General features: G+C 37.3%; 1 protein-coding gene and 1 long non-coding RNA gene across 6 annotated transcripts in view; one reads left to right on the forward strand and one right to left on the reverse strand.

The window, feature by feature from the left end:
• The window catches only part of FCRL5 (Fc receptor like 5), a 29984-nt gene extending 24524 nt beyond the window's left edge, over window positions 1–5460 (reverse strand). Inside the window, exons 1-2 of one of the 4 annotated variants that reach the window (XM_031436016.2) lie at window positions 5271–5460; window positions 849–869 (exon numbers count right to left, since the gene is read on the reverse strand). In XM_031436016.2, the coding sequence (XP_031291876.1) occupies window positions 849–869; window positions 5271–5301 (52 nt within the window). In that variant the 5' untranslated portion in view covers window positions 5302–5460. The remainder of the gene's footprint in view (window positions 1–848; window positions 870–5270) is intronic. The other 3 variants (XM_031436014.2, XM_031436015.2, XM_031436017.2) reach the window with 3 other exon arrangements.
• A 10468-nt stretch (window positions 5461–15928) lies between these two features.
• The window catches only part of LOC135318986 (uncharacterized), a 34619-nt gene continuing 27862 nt past the window's right edge, over window positions 15929–22685 (forward strand). Inside the window, exons 1-2 of one of the 2 annotated variants that reach the window (XR_010377500.1) lie at window positions 15929–16142; window positions 20825–20982. This is a non-coding gene — a long non-coding RNA (uncharacterized LOC135318986). Of the gene's footprint in view, window positions 16143–18778; window positions 19385–20824; window positions 20983–22685 lie in introns of those variants that run through there. The other variant, XR_010377499.1, reaches the window with a different exon arrangement.

The raw sequence follows: 22685 nt of genomic DNA on the forward strand, positions 1-22685 counted from the left end.
TTCCATAAAAGGATAAAGCATACTATGGTTTGGGCACTAAAAGAAGTTTGAGATATTAACTTGCCTTCATTTTACAGATCATGCCAGAAAAATCCCATCATAGCTACTTGTGGGAGAGCAAGGAATGGACAAATCATTAGTTGGAATCCAGAGGTGATCTAGTCAAGGATGAAACCTGGGGCAGTCAACTTTGGACAGGAGGGAGGTGGTAAAGAGTTTGTGCTCTTCATGGGTCCCCAAATATCCAAGATTCTCTACCCAGAAGAAGCACAATAAGGGTCAGAATTAAAAAAAAAAAATGTGGGATACAGACGATTTGTCATCTCCCCCAATTTCCCTTTTTTGTGCAGTTCTTCCTTTTAAGGGACCATTTGTTGGATGTTCTTCTACTCTCTCCACATTTCCTGGAGGATTTTACTCCTAAAACTGTAGCGAATGCAGCATTCCTGCTGGCCTCCCCACTGTGTGACGTTTTCAGAGGGGTTTGGTGGCTTGCTGATTGGAGAATATCTTATCCCAAGTCCTGCACACTTGCCATGGGGTTTAGATGGTCTGCCTTGTTAGCTGGGGCCCGTTTGTAATAGGAGCAAGTGCAGGGCCTAGTGCAGGCCAGCAGCTGCTTGGACATTCACCACTTCTTCCAGGAAGGATTGACGGATGACCATTACGTTAAAGGATGGCCATGTAGATATCCTGGTCCCCGGGCAAAGCCAGTAGACCAGGTGACACTTTCACATTCCTGCCGGCCTCAGCAAGAACAGGAGGTATTAGAGATCCTCAGACAGCCGTCACAAATATTTCATATTTATTACCTGGGACGCTGAAGAACATAAGAAAGAAGTACTTACCAGACTGTCCAGTGACGGAAGCTGTAAAAATAGAAGGAGCCAGAGATGAGCACAGAGCAAGAATTATTTGGCTTTTCAAAGGTAATGTTTATATTTTCCCCATCCAATTATTATTTTTTTGTAAAAACTTATTTTTTAAAGTAACAGTCATTTATCAAATGTCTATATATACTGACCATTGTGCTTGGACTTTTAAGATGAATTTTAAAAATGGTATCTGATAGCAAGAAGTTGATCAGTAGGGTAAATAGAAACCTAAAGCAAAATAATATAAATTATAATACAGCGTGTAAGTACAGTAATAGAAATACACACGGGGCATCTTAAGGGCAGAAGGACCACCCGTCCCAGTGTGTAGAGAGTGTGTGTGTGAGTGTGTGGCGAAGACGGTAGGCGGACCATGAAGGACACCTGAAAGAATTGTTGCTTGAGAAACCTGTGAGTGCGAATATAGGAATCAGCCAGGCAATGAGATGATGCGGAGGGTGATCAAGGCAGAAAGGGCACAGAAGAGAAGAAATAGCACTGGTGTGCAGTTTTGGGGAGGAGAGGTTCTGGAAGCTAGGGAGTTTAGGGGAAATCAGAAATCAGAGAGGCATGCAGGCCTAAATTAGGCAGCTACGAGCTCATTATAAAAGCAGTGGGGAGCCATGGAAAGGGTTTATGTAAGAGAGTGACAAGCTTAAAATCTGTGACTTAGCTCTCCGGCCATGCGTGGAGTCCCGGGAGACCAAATACGAAGCAGGGAGACTAGAACAGGAGCTCTGTGAGAACAGGGACTTCTCATGTTCACTGTATTGCCCCCAGAATCTATAACAGTGCACGTGAGAGATATGCCACAAATATGTACCGAATACTACTTGTTGAGTAATGAATCAATTAGGGTGCTAGGTCAGTTAGTATCTCTCCTTAGGAGGACACGGGTTTGCACAAAGGGTAACGGAGAGACAGAGGAGGCAAAACTGACAAGCTTATAAGTTGATTCGATATTCCAGATGAGGGACAGATTTGCTCCATTCATTCTAGAGAAAGTTTTGGAATGCCAATCATATGCTAGGGGCTGGACAAGGCAATGGAATCCAGCAGTGAGCAGGAAGGATCTTATTCCTATCCACATGGGGCTGATGGAGATGTAATTAAAATCTAAGTGTTATGTACAGAACAACGGATTATTTGCCACTTCCTAAATATCTTGGTCACCTTGGGTTTTGTGTCACATTAAAAGTAGCTGATATTTTTCTGAGTGTATTCTATATGGTAGACATACACATATATTATTCCATGTAGTCTTCTCACTATCCTTATGAGGAAAGTTCTATGGTTATCCCCATTTTACAGACTAGAAACTATTTAAGGGCAGAATGAAGTCTTTAATCCATTTACCTGAACCCATCTTGTTTGACCACAAAGCACATACTCTTGGCCATTACCCTATCCTGCCACTCTGCTTTGGTGCACACTAGGATGTGCTTCCTATTTCTGGAATATTCCATACCGCTTCCATCTGTGGGGTCCATTTTTCTTACATTGTGCTCCACTCCATCTCTGCCCCCTCCAGCTCCTACTCTCTCTCTGTTTCATAAAGTCATTACCAGCTACTTGGCATACAGTTTATTACCCACTTTTACTATCATTGGTAACTTTGCCTGGACAATTGTTTAACTGAGATCTTGTTACACAGATATTTCCTGTACATTGCCCTTGTTCAAGGCCCGTCTATGTCATGAGCTCATCTCTGGTACTGCCCACTTCATCATAGGCAGCCATATTCTCACTATACTCTCACAAAGAAGAAGGTAAGAGGGGGCTCTCTTTGGCTTCTTTTATAAGGGCACTAATCTCTTTCATAATGGTTCTGCCCTGATGACATAATCACCTCCCAAAGGCCCTATCATCTCAAACATTCAGACCATAGCATCCTATATGGTGGCATATAAATCTCTTTTAATGCTAATGTAAAATTTAAAAAGCCAAAAGTATTTAAAAAAAAACTGTAGCTACAATAGTTTAATGTATACATAATATAAAAACATGTAAATTGTGATATCTATAACAAAATAGGGGGAAGGAGACTAAAAGTGTAGTTTTTAATATGTGATTGAAATAAATTATTTAACTTAAATTGACTGTTATGTTTTACAGAAGCCTCACAGTAATCACAAGGAAAAAGAAATCATAATAAATACACAAAAGACCCCAAAAGCCAAAACTATCTTGAGCCAGAAGACCAAAACTGGAGACATCATACTTTCTGGCTTCAAACTACATTACAAAGCTATAATAATCAAAACTGGCATAAAAAACAGACATATAGACCAATGGATCAAAACAGAGACCCCAGAAATAAACCCACACCCTTATAGTCAACTGAGCTTCAAAAAAGGTGCCAAGAACACACAAGAAAGAAAGGATAGCCTCCTCCATAAATCATGTTGCAAAAACTGACAATTCACATGAAAAAATAAAATAAAATTGGACCCTTATAGCTTACCATGTACAAAAATCAACTCAAAGTAGATTAAGACTTAAATTTACAACCTGAAACTGTAAACTACTAAAAGAGAACATACAGAGAAAGCTTCTTGGCATTGATCTGGGACATGAGTTTTTGGATATGACCCCCAAAGCATAGACAATAAAAGCAAAAACAAAAATAAACAGGATTGCATCAAAAAGAAAGGCTTTTGCACAGCAAAGGAAACAATCAACAGCATAAAAAGTAACCTATGGAATGGGAGAAAATACTTGCAAACCTTATATCTGATAAGGGGTTAATATATTAAATGTCTAAGGAACTCTAACAAATCAATAGCAAAATACGAATAACTTGATTTAAAAACAGTTAAGCACTTAAAGAGATATACTCAATAGAAGACGTACAAATGTTTGATAAGTATATGAGAAGATGCTCAGTGTTAGCAATCATCAGGGAATGCAAATCAAAACCACAAGATATTACCTCACAACTGTTAGAATGACTATTATCAAATAGGCAAAAGATAACAAGTGTTGGTGAGGAACACTTGAACACTGTTGGTAAGAATGTAAATTCATGCAGCCATTATGTGAAAACAGTGTGGAAGTTCCTAAAAAATTAAAAGTAAAACTATCATAGGATCTGGCAATCTTACTTCTGGGTATGCATCCAAAGGAAATGAAATCAGTATCTCAGAGAGATTCCTGTACTCCCATATTCATTGCATCATTATTCACAGTAACTGAAATATGGAAACAATCTAAGTGTCTGTTGACTGATTGATGGATAAAGACAATGTGGTACATAAAGGCAGCAGAATATTATTCACCTTTTAAAAAGAGAAAGAAATCCTGCCATTGTGACACCGTGGATGAAACTGGAGAACATTATGCTAAATGAAATAAGCCAAACAGCAAGAGGCAAATACTGCATGATTTCACTTATATTAGGAATCTGAAAAAGCTGAACTCACAAAAGCAGAGAATAAAATGGTGTTGGCAGCTAGTGAGTTGGATGAGGCGGAACTGGGGAGATGTTGGTCAAAGGAAACAAACTTTCAGTTATAAGACGAATGAGTACTGGAAATCTAATGTACAATATGATGACTACAGTTAATAACAATAGATACTTGAAATTTGCTAGGAGAGTTGATTCTGAATGTTCTCATCACACACACACACATAATGTAGCTATGTGAAATGATATAAATGTTAATTAGCTGATTTTGGTAATTATTTCATAATATATGTATATCAAATCATCATCTTGTACATCTTAAATATATACAATTTTTATCTGTCAGTTATACTTCAACAAACCCGGGTGGAGAGGAGAAAGAATGTCATCTGTCTTATGTTTTTTCCTTGCCTTGCCCACTTACCCCTACAAATCGCCTCCTCTCCTCCCCTTCCCTGTGTTCTTTATCTATCTGCCACTGCTGTGGTTTGCATTTGTGTGCAAAAGGAGACATCTTCCATGTTAGAAAACTTGTCCTCCATGTCCAGCACCACAATCTGTGATTATCATACAAGGAATAAATACACTTCCTTCACAGAAAGAAAAGTAGGGTCTTCTTTGAATAAGACAATATGAACAAGCAAACATAATACATTTCTTGGACTTCATAAAGTAATATTTGTTGTAAGAGGGAAAAAAAAAGAATAAACCCTTGGAGGGGAGGGAAAAAAAAAAAAAGAATAAATCCTGAAGTGTTGTGGTCACTGTGGTTTCCTTCTCTGTAAGGTTAAAGTTTTAATCCAGCTCTGACCAGTCCTTCAGCCTCAAGGAAGAAGTCCAGGAGCTGTGTGGTAAAGCTGGAGAATATAATCTCCCCAGATCGGAAAGACTCTCCGAGCAGGGGCTAAGCCCCAAGAAAAGGCTAGGTCCGTGGCAGAAAGAGGCTGTCCCGACCCCACCCAGCGCCCATGTTAAGTAGTTCTACTCACCCAGGACAAGGAGCGACACCCACAGCAGCATGAAGACCTGGCCTGCCCAGGGCTGAGAAACAAAAGAGAGGTTTTCTGAGGGATTACAGGTTTGGTTTTGATCTTACAGTAGTATACTGTCACACTAGCCTCAAGGAGCACATCTGAGAAATTGCTTTTTTAAAGAGCAGGGTGCCCTAGTAAATCAGAAAAAAGGAAGTGGACATACCCATATTTAACTACTAATCAAAATTTCCTGCCCTGTGGTCAGAGTGAAAAAATAAATGTTAGGGTTTTTAAAAAGCACATAAACATGGCCCCACATTTCTATTGCTGAGAAAATACCTTAAGGAAAGTACGTGAAAATAGCACTAAAATAATGTTTACTGTGACATCATTCATAATTGCCAAAACACTGTAAACAACATAATAGGACTGAATGAATATGGGAATGTTTAAGAATATTCTGATACATCTACACAATGACACACAATGTAGACATTAAGAATGGGGTAAACCTGCACGTATAAGAAGGCAAGACAACCCTGATTAATATGAAGAGAAAAAAGTGAGGAATAGATTGGGATTTGTAGTATTATCACATTGGGGTTGTTATAAAAAAATGGAATACATGTGTATATAACTAATATAAGTATCCCTTTTTGTTTCCTGGAAAAACATACCTAAAATAGTAGTTATATTTGAAAAACTATGTGGGAAGGAGACATTTCATTTTATGTCTTTCTATACTGTTTGATTTTTTTTTTTTTAATTACTACAGAAGGTGAATTGCTTTTGTGACTTTTCAGAAGTCACGTTTCTATCCTGGCATACCATTAACAAAGATCTCTAGGACATTAGCTGCCTTGGGGAAGGCAAATTTCTTATTTTCAAATAATTTTCCCTACCCTTTCTTTCTGGGTCCATACTTTGGTCTTCCTAAGGGGCATTTAAATTTATATCAACAAAAGCATATCACCTTACATATATTATATTACATCCCACCTACTTCACTCCAAGACAAGAAAAGCATATAAGGTTAAACAGAGATTATTACATCTCAGTCCAACAGAAGGACCTCAAAGGGAACAAAGGGCTTTCACTTGCTTTTGAAGCTAATTCAAGGAGCTCTGCTACAAATATTCTGGTACAGATCTCTTGATGTACATGGGCATGTGTTTCCATTGAGTATATACCAGGGAGTAGATTCCTAGCTCACGAGGTTTAGTTTAGAAGGTATTGCTAAATTATTTTTCAAAGTGGTTGTGTTAATTCACACCTTACCATCATCTGGAATCCCAAATTTTGCAACTGCCACCCAGAGGACATAATCATATCTCTTGGCCAGTGGGGCTTAAGTTTAAGTTCCCACAAAACTGTATATACTTGCATACTTTTAAAAGCTGCTGCCTGAGTTCTGGCTTCCAAACAGCTTGAATTTAGGTCCAGAGATCTTCCTCTTAGGGACACTGACAGGTCTTGGCACACCCTGAAATACTGAGAGCATTTAAAAAAAATATCACAGGCTATTTGTACAAGCACAAAGATTTGAGAGATAACAAAGCACTGGGAAAGTCAGTGAACAATAAGCTTTAAATCCTACATGATGCAACTCCTTCAGTATGGGGAGAAGTGGTTTCATCTACTGACAGAAACCAAAACAGAGCTGAACAAAATAAAGAAACAGAAGAATATGTTCCAAATAAAAGAACAAGATACAGCCTCGAAAGAAAAAAACCTTAATGAAACAGACTTAAATAATGTACCTGATAAAATGTTCAAAGCGATGGTTAGTGGGGAGAAGAATGGATGGACACATAAAAACATCCACAAAAAGATGGAAAATATGAAAAAGTACCAAATAGAAATCAGTGCTGCTGAATACAATAACTAAACTAAAAAGGACACCAGAGAGAGTCAACAGCAGACTAGATGAAGCCTAAAAAAGAATCTGCTGACTTTAAGACAGGGCAGTTAGAACTCATTCAATCAGAGCAGCAAAGAAAAAATAAGTAATTTAAAAATTGAAGATAGCTGAAGGAACTTATGAGACAAAATCAAATGGACCTATGTTCAACTTGTAGGGGTCCCAGAAGGAGAAGAGATAGAGAAAATGGCACAAATCTTGTTTGAATACATAATGACTGAAAACATCCCTAACCTGGGTAAAGAAACAGATATCCAGATCCAGGAAGCTCAGAACTCAAATAAGATGAACCCAAAGAGGCCTACATGAAGACACATTATAATTAAAACAGCAAAAGTTAAAGACAAAAAGAGAACATTAAAAGCAGCAAGAATAAAACATTTTGTTATATGAAAGGAAACACTCATAGGACTATCTATACACGATCCAGCAGTCCCACTTCTGGGTATATGTCCAGAGGGAATTCTAATGCAAAAAGATACATGTACCCCAATGTTCATAGCAGCACTATATACAATAGCCAAACATGGAAGCAACCTAAATGACCATCGACAGATGACTGGATAAAGTTGTGGTATATTTATATAATAGAATACTACTCTGCCATAAAAAATGAATAAAATAATGCCATTTACAGCAACATCGATGGACCTAGAGATTATCATTCAAAGTGAAGTAAGCCAGAAAGAGAAAGAAAAATACCATATATCACCCATATGTGGAGTCTAAAAAAAAAAAAAAAAAAAGAGGACACTATGAACTCATCTACAAAACAGAAAGACTCACAGACTTAGTAAACAATCCTATGGTTACCAGGGAAAGGGGATGGGAAGGGATATATTTGGCAGTCTGAGATTTACAAATGTTAGCCACTATGTATAAAAATAGATTTTTTAAAAAGTTTCTTTTGTATATCACAGGGAACTATGTTCAATATCTTGTGATAACTTTTAATGGAAAAAAATGAAAATGAATATATGTACATATATGAATGACAGGGACATTGTGCTGTACACCAGAAATTGACACATTGTAACTGACTGTACTTCAATTAAAAAAAAAAGACTATGTGTAGATTTTTTAGCAGAAACTTTGCAGGTCAGAAGGGAGTGAAATGATATATTCAAAGTGCTGAAACTAAAAAAAACAAAAAACAAAAAAAATCCAACCAATAACACTCCACCCAGAAAAGTTATCATCCAGTATTGAAGAAGAAAGAGTTTTCCAAACAAGTAAAAGCTAAAAGAATTTTCACCACAAAATTGGCCTTACAAAAAGTGTTAAAAGAACTTATTTAAACTGAAAAGAAAGTTTAATTAGTAACAAGAAAACATATGAAAGAAAAAAATCTCACTAGAAAGGTAAATATATAGTAAGGTAGTTATTTAAACACTTATAAAGCTCATATAAAAAAGGCAAAAGTAGTTAAAAAAACTATGATTATAATAAGTAGTTAAAAGAAAACACAAGATATAAAAATATAAAATGTGATATCAAAAGCATAGCATATGAGGAGGAGAGTAAAAATGTTAAGCCTCAGGGATCAAACTTACTTTATTATCAACTTAAAATCAACTTAAAAGAGTTTTACCATTACGTTATTACACAAAAGCCTCCTAGTAACCACAAAGCAATCCTACAGTACAAAAAGAAAGACAGAGAGAAATAGAAAGTAATATAAGTAAAGTAGTTAAAAAAAAAAAAAAAGTCATCAAACCACAAAGGAAGAAAGCAAGATTAAGTGGTGCTGAGAAACTGGACAGCTACACGTAAAAGGATGAAATTAGAACATTTTCTAACACCATATACAGAAATAAACTCAAAAAGTATTAAAGACCTGAATGTAAGACATGAAAAAACTCCTAGAAGAGGACATAGGCAGAACACTCTTTAACATAAACTGAAGCAATATTTTTATGGATCAGCCTCCTAAGGCAAAAGAAACAAAATAAAAAAATAGACAAATAGGACCTAATTAAACTTAAAGCTTTTGCACAGCAAAGGAAACCATCAACAAAATGAAAAGACATATAACTGAATGGGAGAACATATTTGCAAATGATGTGACTGATAAGGGATTAATATCCAAAATGTATGAACAGCTTATACAGCTCAATATCAAAACCAATCAGGTTAAAAAATGGGCAAAAGAACTTAATAGACTTTTTTTTTCAGAGAAGACATACAGATGGCCAACAAACACATGAAAAGATGCTCAATATAGTTAAATATTAGAGAAATTCCAAACCACAATGAGGTATCACCACACCTGGCAGAAAGTCTATTACCTAAAAGTATACAAATAACAAATGTTGGGGAGGATGTGGAGAAAAGGGAAACCTAGGACACTGTTGGCGGGAATGTAAATTGGTGCAGCACTATGGAAAACAGTATAGAATTTCCTCAAAAAACTAAAAATTGAACTAATATATGATCTAGTAATTCCACTCCTGGGTATATATCCAAAGAAAACAAAAATACAAATTCAAAAAGATAATGCTCCCCAATGTTTATAGCAGCATTATTTACAATAGTCAAGATATGGAGGCAGCCTAGGAATGGATTAAGAAGATGTCTCACACACACACTGGAATATTATTCAGCCATAAAACAGAATGAAATTCTGCCATTTGCAGCAACATGGGTGATATTGAAGCTATTATGCTAAGTGACATAATTCAGAGAAAGAAAACTACTGTATGATATCACTTATAGGTGGAATCTAAAAATGAAACAAATGAGTGTATATAACAAAATGGAAACAGACTCACAGATATAAAGAACAAAGTAGTGGTTACCGGTGGGGAGAGGGAAAGCAGGCAGGGCAAGATAGGTATAGAGAATTAAGAGATACAAACTACTATGTATAAAATAAATAATCAACAAGAATGTCCTGTCCAGCACAGGGAAATGTAGCCATTATTTTGTAATAACTATAAATGGAGTATAATCTAAAAATATTGAATCAGTATATTGTACACCAGAAACTAATATGTAAATCAACTATAACTCAATTTTAAAATTATAATTTAAGCTGGTACACTACAGAGAGATCAAAAGTGATTTTTAAAATTTATCTGAGAGATAATATTTAAATTTCTAAAAATTATAAAGATTGTTTAAGAAGAAAATCTAACCTTTGTAAATTTGGCATGGTAAGTTTTCAAGAACAAAGCTTTTTGGAAACATCAATGATTGCAATTTAATTTTGTTGAACATATAATTTTACTTATATGTATTTAAATATTTTGTAGCTAAAATAATTATTTAACAAACAAAAGCAATACAAAATTTATTATGTCTATAAAAAAAAGAGCAAAAGAAGAAAAAAGGAACACAGAACTACAAAAGCAATGAAAAAAGAATTAACAAAATGGTAATAAATATATATATATATATACCAATAATTGTTTTAAAATACATAGAGTGGCTGACTGATTAAAAATAAAAAAAAGACCTGGGGGGAGGGTATAGCTCAAGTGGTAGAGCACATGCTTAGCATGCATGAGGTCCTGGGTTCAATCCCCAGTACCTCCATTAAAAATAAATAAACCTAGTTACCTCCTCCTGCCATATTAATAATAATAATAATAATAATAATAATAATAATAACACAATAATAAATACATTAAAATAAGTAAAAAAAGAAAAAGAAAAAAAGACCTGCATATGTGCTGTATAAGAGAGACTCATTTTAGACGTAAGGACACACACAGACTCAAAGTGAAGGCATGGGATAAAATAGTCTATGCAAATGAAAACCGAAAGAAGCTGGAATAGCTATACTTATATCAGAAAAAACAGACTTTAAAACAAAGACTGTAGTAAGAGACAAAGATGAGCATAACGAAAAAGGGGTCAATCCAAGAAGAGGATGTAATATTTGTAAATATTTTTGCACCCAACATAGGAGCACCTAAATATATAAAGCAAATTTTAACAGACGTAAAGGAAGAAATAGATGGCGATACCGTAATAATAGTAGGGAATTTTAATGTCCCACTTACATCAATAAATAGATCATTCAGACAGAAAATCAATAAGGAAACATTGGCCTTAAAGGACATGTTAGCCAGATGGACTTAACAGATATATTTAGAACGTGACATCCAAAAGTAACAGAAAGCACATTCTTCTCAAGTGCACAAGGATTACTTCCAGGATGGATCTGTTGTTAGTCTACAAAAAAAGTCTTAATAAATTTATGATAATTGAAATCATATCAAGCATCTTTCTGAACACTATGGTATTAAACTAGAAATTAATTACAAAAAAACCCATTCAAAGATATGTGGAAATTAAACAACATGCTACTGAACAACAGATGAGTCAAAGAGGAAATCAAAACAGAAATAAACAAAAAACTTTGAGAAAGACAAAAATTGAAATGTACCAAGATTGGTGGGATATAGTAAAAGCAGTTCCAAGTTCAACATCCACAAATCAGTCAATGTGATATGCCACCTTAACAAACTAAAGGATAAAAATCATATGATCATCTCAATAAATGTAGAAAGCTTGTGACAAAATTCAACCTTTATTTGTGATAAAAACTTTCAACAAAGTCAGCATAGAGGGAAACCACCTCAACATAATCAAGACTATATATATATATATATGATAAGCCCACAGCGAACATCATACTCAACAGTGAAAAGCTGAAGGCCTTTCCTCTTTGATCAGGAACGACATAAGCATACCCACTCTCTCCACTTTTACTCAATATAGTATTAGAAGTCCTAGCCAAAGCAAGTAGGCAAAGGAAAGAAATAAAAGGAAGAAGTAAATCTGTCACTATTTGCAGATGACGTGATATTATGCATAGAAAACCCTAAAGACTCCATCAAAAAAACTTTTAAAGATAATAAATAAATTCAGTAAAGTTGTAGGATACAAAATGAATATACAAAAATCTGCCGCATGTCTATACACTAATAACAAACTACCAGAAAGAGGAATAAAGAAAACAGTCCCATTTACAACTGCATCAAAATGAATAAAATACTTAGGAATAAATTTAACCAATTAGATGAAAGACCTATATATTTAAAACTACAAGAATTACTGAAAGAAATTGAAGATGATACAAACAGATGGAAAGATATACTGTTTTCATGGATTAAAAGAATCAATATGTTTTAAATGTCCATACCACCCAAAGCAATCTACAGATTCAATGCAATCCCTACCAAAATTCCAATGGCATTTTCACAAAAATGGAATAATCCTAAAATTTGTATGAACCACACACACACACACACACACACACACACACACACACACACCCTGAATGGCAAAGCAATCTTGAGAAAGAAGAACAAAGCTAGAGGCATTGCACTCTCTGGTTTCAAATTATATTATAGAGCTATAGTATTAAAACAGTATGGTATTGGCATAAAAACAGACACATAGATCAATGGAACAGAATAAAGAGCTCAGAAATAAACACACACAAATATCGCCAATGAATTTATGACAAAGGAGCCAGAAATATATGATGGGGAAAGAACAGTTTCTTCCACACATGGTATTGAGAAAACTGGACAGCCCCATGCAAAAGAATGAAACTTAACACTGTACAGCACAAGGAACTATATTCAAATTCTTGTAATAAGCTATAATGGAAAAGAATCTGAAAATATATGTCTGTATATATATAACTGAATCATTTTGCTGTACACCTGAAATGAACATGGTAAAACAACTACATTTCAGTCGAATATAAAATTAAAATATATTTTAAAAAAGCATGAAACTTGACCACTATCTCATACCATACACAAAAATTAACCAAAATAGGTTAAAGACTTGAATGTAAGACCTGAAACAATAAAACTCCTGGAAGAAAACATAGATGATAAGCTCCTTGACATAAGTGCTGGCGATGAATTTTTTCATCTGACAACAAAAGCAAAAGCAACAAAAGCAAACACAAATGCTTTTTTATTATGATGAAGTAGGATTTCATCATAGTTAAACGCTTCTGCACAGCAAAGGAAACCATCAACAAAATGGGAAGGGAATCTACTGAGTGGGAGAGAATATTTTCAAATCGTATATATGATGAGAAGTTACTATCCATAATATATAAAGAACTCATGCAATTCAACAGCAAAAAAAAAAAAAAAACAATTTGATTAGAAAACGGGCAGAAGATCTGAATAGACACTTTTTTCAAAGAAGGTACACAAATGGCCAACAGGTATCTGAAGAAGTGCTCAACATCGCTCATCATCAGGGAAGTGTAAATCAAAACCACAACGAGATAATACTGCATACCTATTAGAACAGCTATTATAAAAAAGAGGGGAAACAGCAAGTGTTGGTGAGGATGTGGAGAAAAGGGAACCATTGTGCATTGTTGGTGGGAATGCAAATTGGTGCAGACTCTGTGGAAAACAGTATAAACGTTACTCAAAAATTTGAAATAGAACTATCATATGATCCAGCAATTTTACTTCTGGGTATTTATCCAAAAACAAAAAATGAAAACTCTAACTCAAAAAGATATATGCACCCCTATGTTCATTGCAGTATTATTTACAATAGTCAGGATATGAAAACAACCTAAGTATCCATCGATGGATGAATAAGGAAATTGTGGCACATACACACAGTGGAATATTATTCATCCATAGGAAAGATAAAATCTTGCCATTTGTGACAACATGGGTGGACATCATATTAAGTGAAATAAGTCAGACAGAGAAAGACAAATATTAAATGACCTCTCTTATATGGAGAATCTGAAAAAATAAACAACTCCTCCAAAAAAACAGCTTCATAGATACAAAGAACAGATTGGTGGTTGCCAGGGGCAAGGGTTTTGGGGTGGGAGAAATTGATGAAGGGAATGAAAAGGAAGAAGGAAAAAATATACAAGCCCTTTAAGAAAACTGTAAAATTTACTGACATAAAAAGCTGGATAAATGGAGAGTTATATTTGTGGACAGCAACAGGATCACATAATGACCTTAAACCTTACCACATTAATCTACAAATTCAAGTGTAAAAAAAAAAAGAAAAAGGAGAAGCAATAGAAGTTTAAGGAGTGGGGGAAGTGACCTTGACACTCAATAACTCTTCTTCAGTAATATTCTGATGAGTTAAACATAAAAGAATTAAAAACAGATGGATTTTTTTTTCCCTCGAAATACCCATGGGTTTAAGTACCAAGGAAAATTATGCTTGGAAGAAATGTTCTTTGTTGAAACTCCCGCAAGAAAAAGAAAAAAAAAGTTTCACTGAAGATGGAATTTTACTTTTCACTCTTTTTGTCATTTGCGGTTTGTCTCAGAAAGTAAAAAGCAGTCGATATGTTATTATTCTGAACTGAAAGTAAAGCGATGTTTATTCTAAGAGCTACTGTATACTAGATGCTGACTGTCACACATCACACCAGGAACTCTGTATATATTAACTTACTTAATCTTTGCCTCAACACTGAAACAGTTAAACAATGAAGTCACACAAGCAATGCTCTATCAGGCAGATATTATTATCCTCATTTTACAGATGTGGAAAACTGAAGCTCAAAGAAATTAAGTACCTTTATTGCAAGTACCTTGTAAACCCGAAGACTCACACACAGGAAGTCGTGGAGCCAGGCCTGGAACGCAGCTCTGTCTGAGCACGAGCCAAACCAATTCAATAAAGAGATCTGACCGTTATGATATTTGGACAGGCGTCTAGATACAACACTGTCCTACTGTTATCTGTAGCAGCGACAGTTTCCATGGTTGAAGGATTGTATCTCAAAGGCAGTTCCTGAGGGCCTATTCTGGGGCCCTGGGGGCGGGAAATGGAAATTTGTTTTTTGGAGTTTATAAATAAACACTGCACTATGTGTAGCAGTACAGATTAAAGCCAAAGGTTTTTGAAGGGCAAAAGGAGAGACGTAATTAAAGTAGGGAGTAGGGAGTGAACCCCAGTAATCTTATGATTGTTGGGTAAGCTGGGTGTAGCTCAAGGGCTCTGTCTATCAATGTGGAAAAGGAGGGGAGCCTCTCAGATGCTCTGGCTGTAAGCAGCTGTGGGGAAAGGCTCATGGACACAGTGGGGAGAGTGCGTTGACGAAGATGAAGAGGGAGAGTTGACAGCGTAAACAAATCTGGACAAAGGGAGAATTTAATTTTTAAATGTTACTATCAAGTCATTTTCCTGAGGGAAAATCTCACAAGCAGTGCTTGGTCATGACAGTGAGGAAAAGGCACACAGGTTCTGTCCCCAAGAGACTCGCAGCTCTGCCACTCACCGGAGGGATGACCTCGAGCAAACTGACCCCGAGTTTCTCTGTCTTTATAAAGGAGTCCACATCACACACCTCATTAGGTTGGTGTCAGCATATTCAAAGCTCAGACCTGCATGACACCAAAATCTGTTGTTCTTCCAAAGCTCACTGTCTACACTACAGCCTTTTTACCGGGTTGTCTTTACTTGTGGTGATGAATGCATACTGAAAATCACTGGATGAGTGTGTATATACTCAATAGCTCTACTGAAGTACAGTTTTCAATAAAATTCACTTGCTTTATCACCACCATCTGATTTTTAAAAATTTCCCACTACCCCGAATAGAAACCTGGCTCTCATTTGTACTCTCCATTTCCACCCACAGCCCCAGGCAACAGATTACTAATTTACTTCCTTTCTCTATAGATTTGCATATTCTAACCATAGAAGTTGATTCATACAATATGTGGTCTTCGGTGTGTGGCTTCTTTCACTTAGTATAAAGTTTCTGAGGCTCGTCTGTGTTTTAACACGGATCGGTGTTTTGTGGATGTGTGTTTTGTAGCTTGAATCATCTTGACGAGAATTAACAAGATTTACTAAGGATCTACTTGAATGTTTCACAGGTTCCTTGAGGGTGCTGTCTACATCTACCCGAGTTTGATAAACCAGAGCAACAGCCAGAGATCAGGAAGAAAGAACATGTCTACCATTAGTCTTTCTAGGGTTCTCAGGTGAGCCTATGGGTCACTTTGCATACTTGTTACAATTTTCTCGACCATGTCCAGAAGGGATTTTAGGTCAGATTAGGCTGGTACCTGGCCTCTGTCTTTGAATGCTGGGCGTTCTCTTTGCGTGCTGTGGCTTTGCTACCTTGCACAGAGTTCCAAGAACAAAAGCTCCCCAGTCTTCCAACTTTTTGTTAGTTCTCTAACATATGCCCACCTCCTTCACCTAATTCAACATCTGAATACCCTCTATTCATCGTTTCATACTGATTTTTATTTCTTATTAATTTACCTACCTACTTATACTTAGAAAAATTAATTGAAACAGACATTCATCATTAGGTTTGTCAAGCAAATCTTTCCCCATCTTAGGATTCATACTGGACCTGTCAAGGTGAATCTCACCTAAAATCTCTGCACAAAGACCCTTCTTCTCTCGGTGGGGTTTTTCCCCCCAACTTGGCCATCTCAGTACAACCATCTGCCTCATCTATTCAGACTCTGATCATTGGTCAGGGAGGAAGATTTCTTTGCAGGAAGAACACTGGTACTTGAATTGGATAGACATGAAACTGAATCTTATCTCTGCCACTTACCATCTGGGTGAGTCTGGAAAAACCATGCAAGATTTTGAGCTCTAGTTTTCTCATTCATAAAGCAGGTATTAATTATACTTGCGTTCTTGTTGTTGTCAGGATTAAATAAGATGTTTGTGAAGGTTGTGTCACAAGCACATGGCAGATGCTGCACAAAGGGCAGTTATGAAGTTCATTGGCTTGCGATCCTCAGCTTAGCTCTCTTTTCCATTCTCACGGTAATTGCTGGACTAAGGCTGCCCTCAGCCTGGGCTTTTCCAACCCCATTGTCTTCTAATTCCAGAACTAGCATAATTACAAATTCAATGACGGGCTCAAATCGTTACAAAGAATTTAGAAATAGAGAGAACTTGTTTGGGACTATTCGATTCTAGGAGGTCAGCTCTTCATGTGAGAAGGCCTCTGGCTAACCACTTATGACTTGAAAGCATCAGAACTACATCTGGTTTCACAAGTATCCGACCTGTGCTCTCCTATGGGCCCTGAGCTTCGGCTAATGCCGTGCTCTTGCCGTGTTGAAATTTCTAAGAATTTTATCTCTGAATCTGTGTTCTATAAATGAAGTCTGATGGGACAGTGGCGTCAGCACATGGTTAGAGAAGATACCTGGAATATGTGTGTCCACCTTCCTTGCTGCCAAATGCAAGTAGCGTTCAAATACCCCATGAATACAGATTTCCAGCTGGATCCACAATGCACGTAAGTTCAGCAAGACTCATAGCGAGGACAAAGTAAGCATGTTACATGGCTAACAACCCCGAGAAGCCATTCTTCCCACTTGAGCCAGAATTTGTTTCAGATGTAGTCAGAAGGCAATCGTGTTCTAAGAAACTTGAACAACTAAAGAACCCTACTGTAGCCTTTCTTACGGTGCTTCCCTACATTAGCTAACCATGTACGCTGAAAATAGCATGAAAGGAAAAGAATGGTAAGACAACTATATTTCAATCTTTCCTTACTTATCAGTAATCCAAAGGTATACAGTGTTGGCAGAATGTGCACATAGTAAGAAACAAAAGTTTAAAAGTTGAGAGTTTTTTTGGGCAGCATTTCCACTGTTCTCATAAGAACAAAATGCACGTGCGTGAATGAGCAATGAAATACAAATTGTGTAATCTCAGTGGTTCTACATATGAGTGAAATGCTCTTAGATTTGCAATTGAAACTGACATTGCAAAATGTAAAGATGAACCATAAAATTCATGCAGTTTTAAAATTTTGTTTTTTATTTTCCTATAACACCTTGAGATAGCAAATTGAAAAAACAAAAACAAAAACAAAAACGAACATGACAAGAAGAGGCAGAGACCATGGGGAAAAGGAAAAAAAAAAAAAAGGCTTTGTATCTTAGTACCTTTAACAGCACTTTTCCCCCCTTGGTTTTTGAACAAGTGATCTTGCATTTTCATTTTTTTATTAGGCCATGAAAGTTATTTAGCATCTCACACTTAATTTTGCTCTCTTCTTTGTGGTCCTGAGTAGCTTCCTGGGGAGAACTTGAAATTCGTGTGCTTTTAGGGAAGGAGGCCCTGTGCAGATAAGCCAACTTCCTTTCGTAATGAAAACTCTCATTTTTTTTTTTTTTAGCCAGAAAATAATAGAAGCCAAACTGGTTTGAGGCTTTCCCCTTGCCCCTCCATCTTATGTAAATTTTTGAGGTGTTATTTTTCCATGCCTCTGGGAAGTCCAAAGACCCAACATACTTTTGCATAAACATAAATGATATATTTATCTTGGGGTTCCTCTTTCTGAGACTCTTGAACTGACATTTGGGTGGGGGCTGGTGTTACTACTTACCTCAAGTTCATGCTCAGCTTTAGAGATTTTATTAAGTATAATAAGCAAGAAACTGGGATGGAGCTAAAGTGAACTGAAGGCTGACGGTGTGCACAGCAGAATCATCCAGTTTACAAGCTGGAAGTACCACAGCGATGGTCCAGGTAGACTTTCTAACTTGACTCAAAAGTAAAGGCAAGGAATTGTCAAAAGTACTCAAAATTCTAAAAAAAAAAAAAAAAAAAAAAAAAAAGAAGAAGAAGAAGAAGTTAGGCCACAAAGTGATTGGCCAAGGGGAGAGAAATCTGACATGAATCTCAAAGTGTCTACAAGTTTTTTGGCGAGCAGATTTGGAAAATTAAATGCTGGCACATCTAATGCAACACAGAGAAAAATGGGCGAGACTGCACTTGTGCCAAAAAGTTTGTTAATTGTACTTCAATCTATCCCCATTCATGGCACCGTCATTCCCCTGGTTGCCAAAGCCAAATTCCTGGGAGTTTTCCTAGAGGCCTTCCTTCACCTCCAATCAGTTAACTGCTTTTACTGAGTTTCCTACAAAGCGAGTTTTGTACCCCGTCATCTACTGCACCTGTGGCTCTGCCCTCTTCATCTCACCCGGATGCTGGTAATAGCACTTAACCTCTCTCCCTGTCACCGGTCTCTCTCACCATGAAGCTGGTCTTCACACAGCCATCAGGAAGATCTCTGTGAAGGACAAATCTGAAATATGCTCTCTGACTAAAACATCGGTGGTCCCCTGTGGGTACAAGATAAATCTCACGGCACCAAGACCTCCTAGGATTTCCACCCTTTCCAGATGGACACAATTTTCCAGTAAACAGAGTTTTATTCTGCAAATAGACTAAGCTGCTTGTAAGTTCCTGGACACATTTTGCTGTTTCATGCCTGTGCACATTTTCTCTGTCTGTCTAAAGCCCTTTCTTCATCCCCTGGCCCGTCTTTTCTGTGTCTAGTTTTCCAACTCGGTTTCTTTTCCTTCTTCTTCTTTCTGTTCCTTTCTTCCTCCTCCTCGTGACAGCTAACATTTATTAACAACTTACTGTGTCTAGGCTCTGTACTTAATTAGACTTCCCACATTTAATCCTCACAGGAAGTTTCTGAATTCGATTCTATCATTCGTCCCACTTTTTATCTCTGAAGAGATACTTGAGTAACTTAACTTGTCACTTAAGGCCACACAGTTACTAACTGTGACCTGGATCTGAACTCAGATCCTCTTGGCTCCACATGTTAATTACTCTCTTAATCACTGTGTGCTATCTCTTCCAGAAAAATTTCCCTTGGCTGAGTGGGGTAGTGACTGGCTGGGATGTTCACCAGATCTGTGTCCTTTGCTCCCCAGGCCACAGCTTCACTGCTTTTTCCCCACTCTGAGTTAAGCAGGGAAACTGTGGCTAAATTCTGGTCAATGGACTGTGGGAGGAATGAAGGCATGCCACTTTCAGGGCTGGCCCCTGAAGTCTCTCAGGGGACCTTGCACACTCTCTCTCCTTTTGCAGAGAAATTGGAAACCCTAAAGATGGCAGTGCCATGAGATGGAAGCAGCCTGGGTTCCTGAATGACTAGGTGGAGCACAGCTTTTCCCTTTAAGCTGAGAGCAAGTGATGCTTTGTTTGGAAAGCTCCTAAGACTTCTAGGGTCCTCTGTTACAACTGTTAGTGTCACTTTCCCTAACATGTGGTCTAGGTGCTTGTCTAACATTACTTTCACATTATATGGGAATGATCTCTTTATATATCTATCTCTTCCAGTACGTTACTTTGGAAATTTCTCTCTCTCTTTTTTTTTTTTTTTTTTTAGTTTTATTTTTTATTGATGTGTAGTTGATTTACAATGTTACAGGAAACTTCTTCTGAAGGAGAGACACCTTTTCTGATCAATCTTTATGTTTGGCGTATTAAGTGCACAATAAATATTTGTTGACCTAGAAAATATATCAATGGCTTACTAAATACTAACACTGATAATCAATATGCATTGAATGCTTACATGCAAAAAGCACATTATCAGACAGTTATATTCATTGCTTTATATAACTGCCTTAATTCACAAGTGTTAATTAAGTGCTTACCGTGTATTGATCTCTGAATGAGGCACTAGAGATACATTAGTGAACAAAACAAATAAAAACCCATGTTCCTGCATAACATAAATTGTACCTGGAGTAATTAGATAGTAAACAAATAAGAAAAGTTTGTAGAACGTCAGATGATGAAGGTGCTTTGAAGAAATACGAAGTAGCATAAGAAAAAGAGTTGGTGGGGGTTATGAGATGTTGGTTATCTTAAACAGGTGATAAGGGAAGACCTCATGGAACTTATGACATTAGAGTAAGTACTGAAGTTTGAGAAGAAACAAGCAGTGGCTATCAGGAGGAAAAGCATTACAGACAGAAGGAACAGCAAGTACACAAGCCTGGAGTAGGACTGTGCTCACAAAGGCTGAACCAGGTACATACTATCTTTATTTTGCATAGAAGGAAACTGAACCCAGAAAATTTAAGTAACTTCTCCAAGAACTTATAATTTGTAAGTGGCGCATTCAGGGCTTGAACTGAAATCCTTTGAATTTAAAAGCCCACATTCATTTTGATACACTCCCTTGCCTGTAACTTTTACTAATTACACTAAATGTGTACAAACACATGCACACGTGTATACACAACATTCTAAAAGAACTATTATGGCACATCCTGAAGAATGGCTTTCAGAATACCAATGTTTTCGATATGACTTCTTGTTCACTAGAGACTGGAAGGGTGAAGCTAGTGCTTCTGCATGTAGCCTCTCCTTCACTAAACAGATCACCTGCCAGACTTCGAGGTGGGCTTTGATGTAATGAAACTGCAGCTGTGGACTTTTCTGGAATCTGGACAGTAGAGCTGGGTGTTCTGATTCCTCTGAGCTGCAGAAGGAAAGGCTCTCCTTCCGGGTCTGTCTCCAATTTGGTAGTGTTGAACGGCAATGACAGCAGCTTCTTCATTTGGGGACTTTGCCAGTAGCAGCCAAGACCTTGCTGATCTTGAGTCACCTGTAGGGGCACTGGCTGCTCTTTTTGCCAGACCAGCTTGGCAGTTTGCTTCTTGGAGTTTCCCCTGGAGGCTCAGACCACAGCCTCATTCTCCAGCCTTTCCCTTATTTCCCCATTTTAAATCCCTTTCTTTATAAATCAGCTATGGTGGATTCTGTTGTCTGCCACCAAACCCTGACTTGATAGAGTAACTGGCACAAAATATGGGGTGACCACGGCTCTGATCACTTAAGCCAGGCTCCCAGTTTGTTTTCAGTTGCACAGATAGAGCTTGCTTATCTATTTTGGTCCCGTGATGTGAAGTCCTTGTCAGCCATAGTGTTCTGATTACCATCCTGACCTCGCTTCCTCTTACAGCAGACACGCCCACTTTAGCCTCTGCTGTGCTGAACTCCACCGTAATCAGGAAACTCATTGCAGGAGGAGTACCTTCACTTTTGTGTATTTCTATTATGCTTTTCAAAGACTCTTGGACTTCTGTCATTAACGTAATTTTCAATGCTCCATGTGGAAAGGGGTGTCCGCTGGGCCCTCTTGGGAGATACAGTTAGGGTGAATGTGAATGAGTCATATGTGATAAATCTACTTCAACAATATAATTTGTATTAATCTTTGAATCCTTCTACTACATTAGTGAATTGTGGTCGCAACTTCATTTAGCCCAGACCGCTGTTGAGTAGGTTTTGATCTACCAAGAGAGCGACTGATTAGGACCTCTCCCAGCTGCTTGTGTTCCTCTGTTGAATCCAGAATCTCCACCAAATGAAACTGTATCAGTTAACTTAGTCCCAAACCAAATTATCTTCCTCCCCACCTGGTCTACCATCCTAAGTAAACTATCCAGTCCAGGGTTTTGCTATTATAAACGTATAATTTTAAAAAATTCTCTTAACATGTAATCCTTCCTTTTCTGGGTTTTATGGTGTAATTGGCCCTGAGCAAGGGAGAGGTCTTCAGCTGGTCTAGGCTAGAGCGCTATCAGCTCCATCCTTGGTTTTTATGACCCAGTCTACCCAAAGGGCCCAAAAGTGTGGTGGCTGGTTAGGATGTTGTGTGGGGGCTGTAGTGAGCCTTGACAAGAGAGTCACAGTCAATGACCCTAGGTTTTGCAGCAAACCTGTGC

The sequence above is a fragment of the Camelus dromedarius genome, chromosome 23 (genome assembly GCF_036321535.1).
Source record: "Camelus dromedarius isolate mCamDro1 chromosome 23, mCamDro1.pat, whole genome shotgun sequence".
Taxonomy (NCBI): domain Eukaryota; kingdom Metazoa; phylum Chordata; class Mammalia; order Artiodactyla; family Camelidae; genus Camelus; species Camelus dromedarius.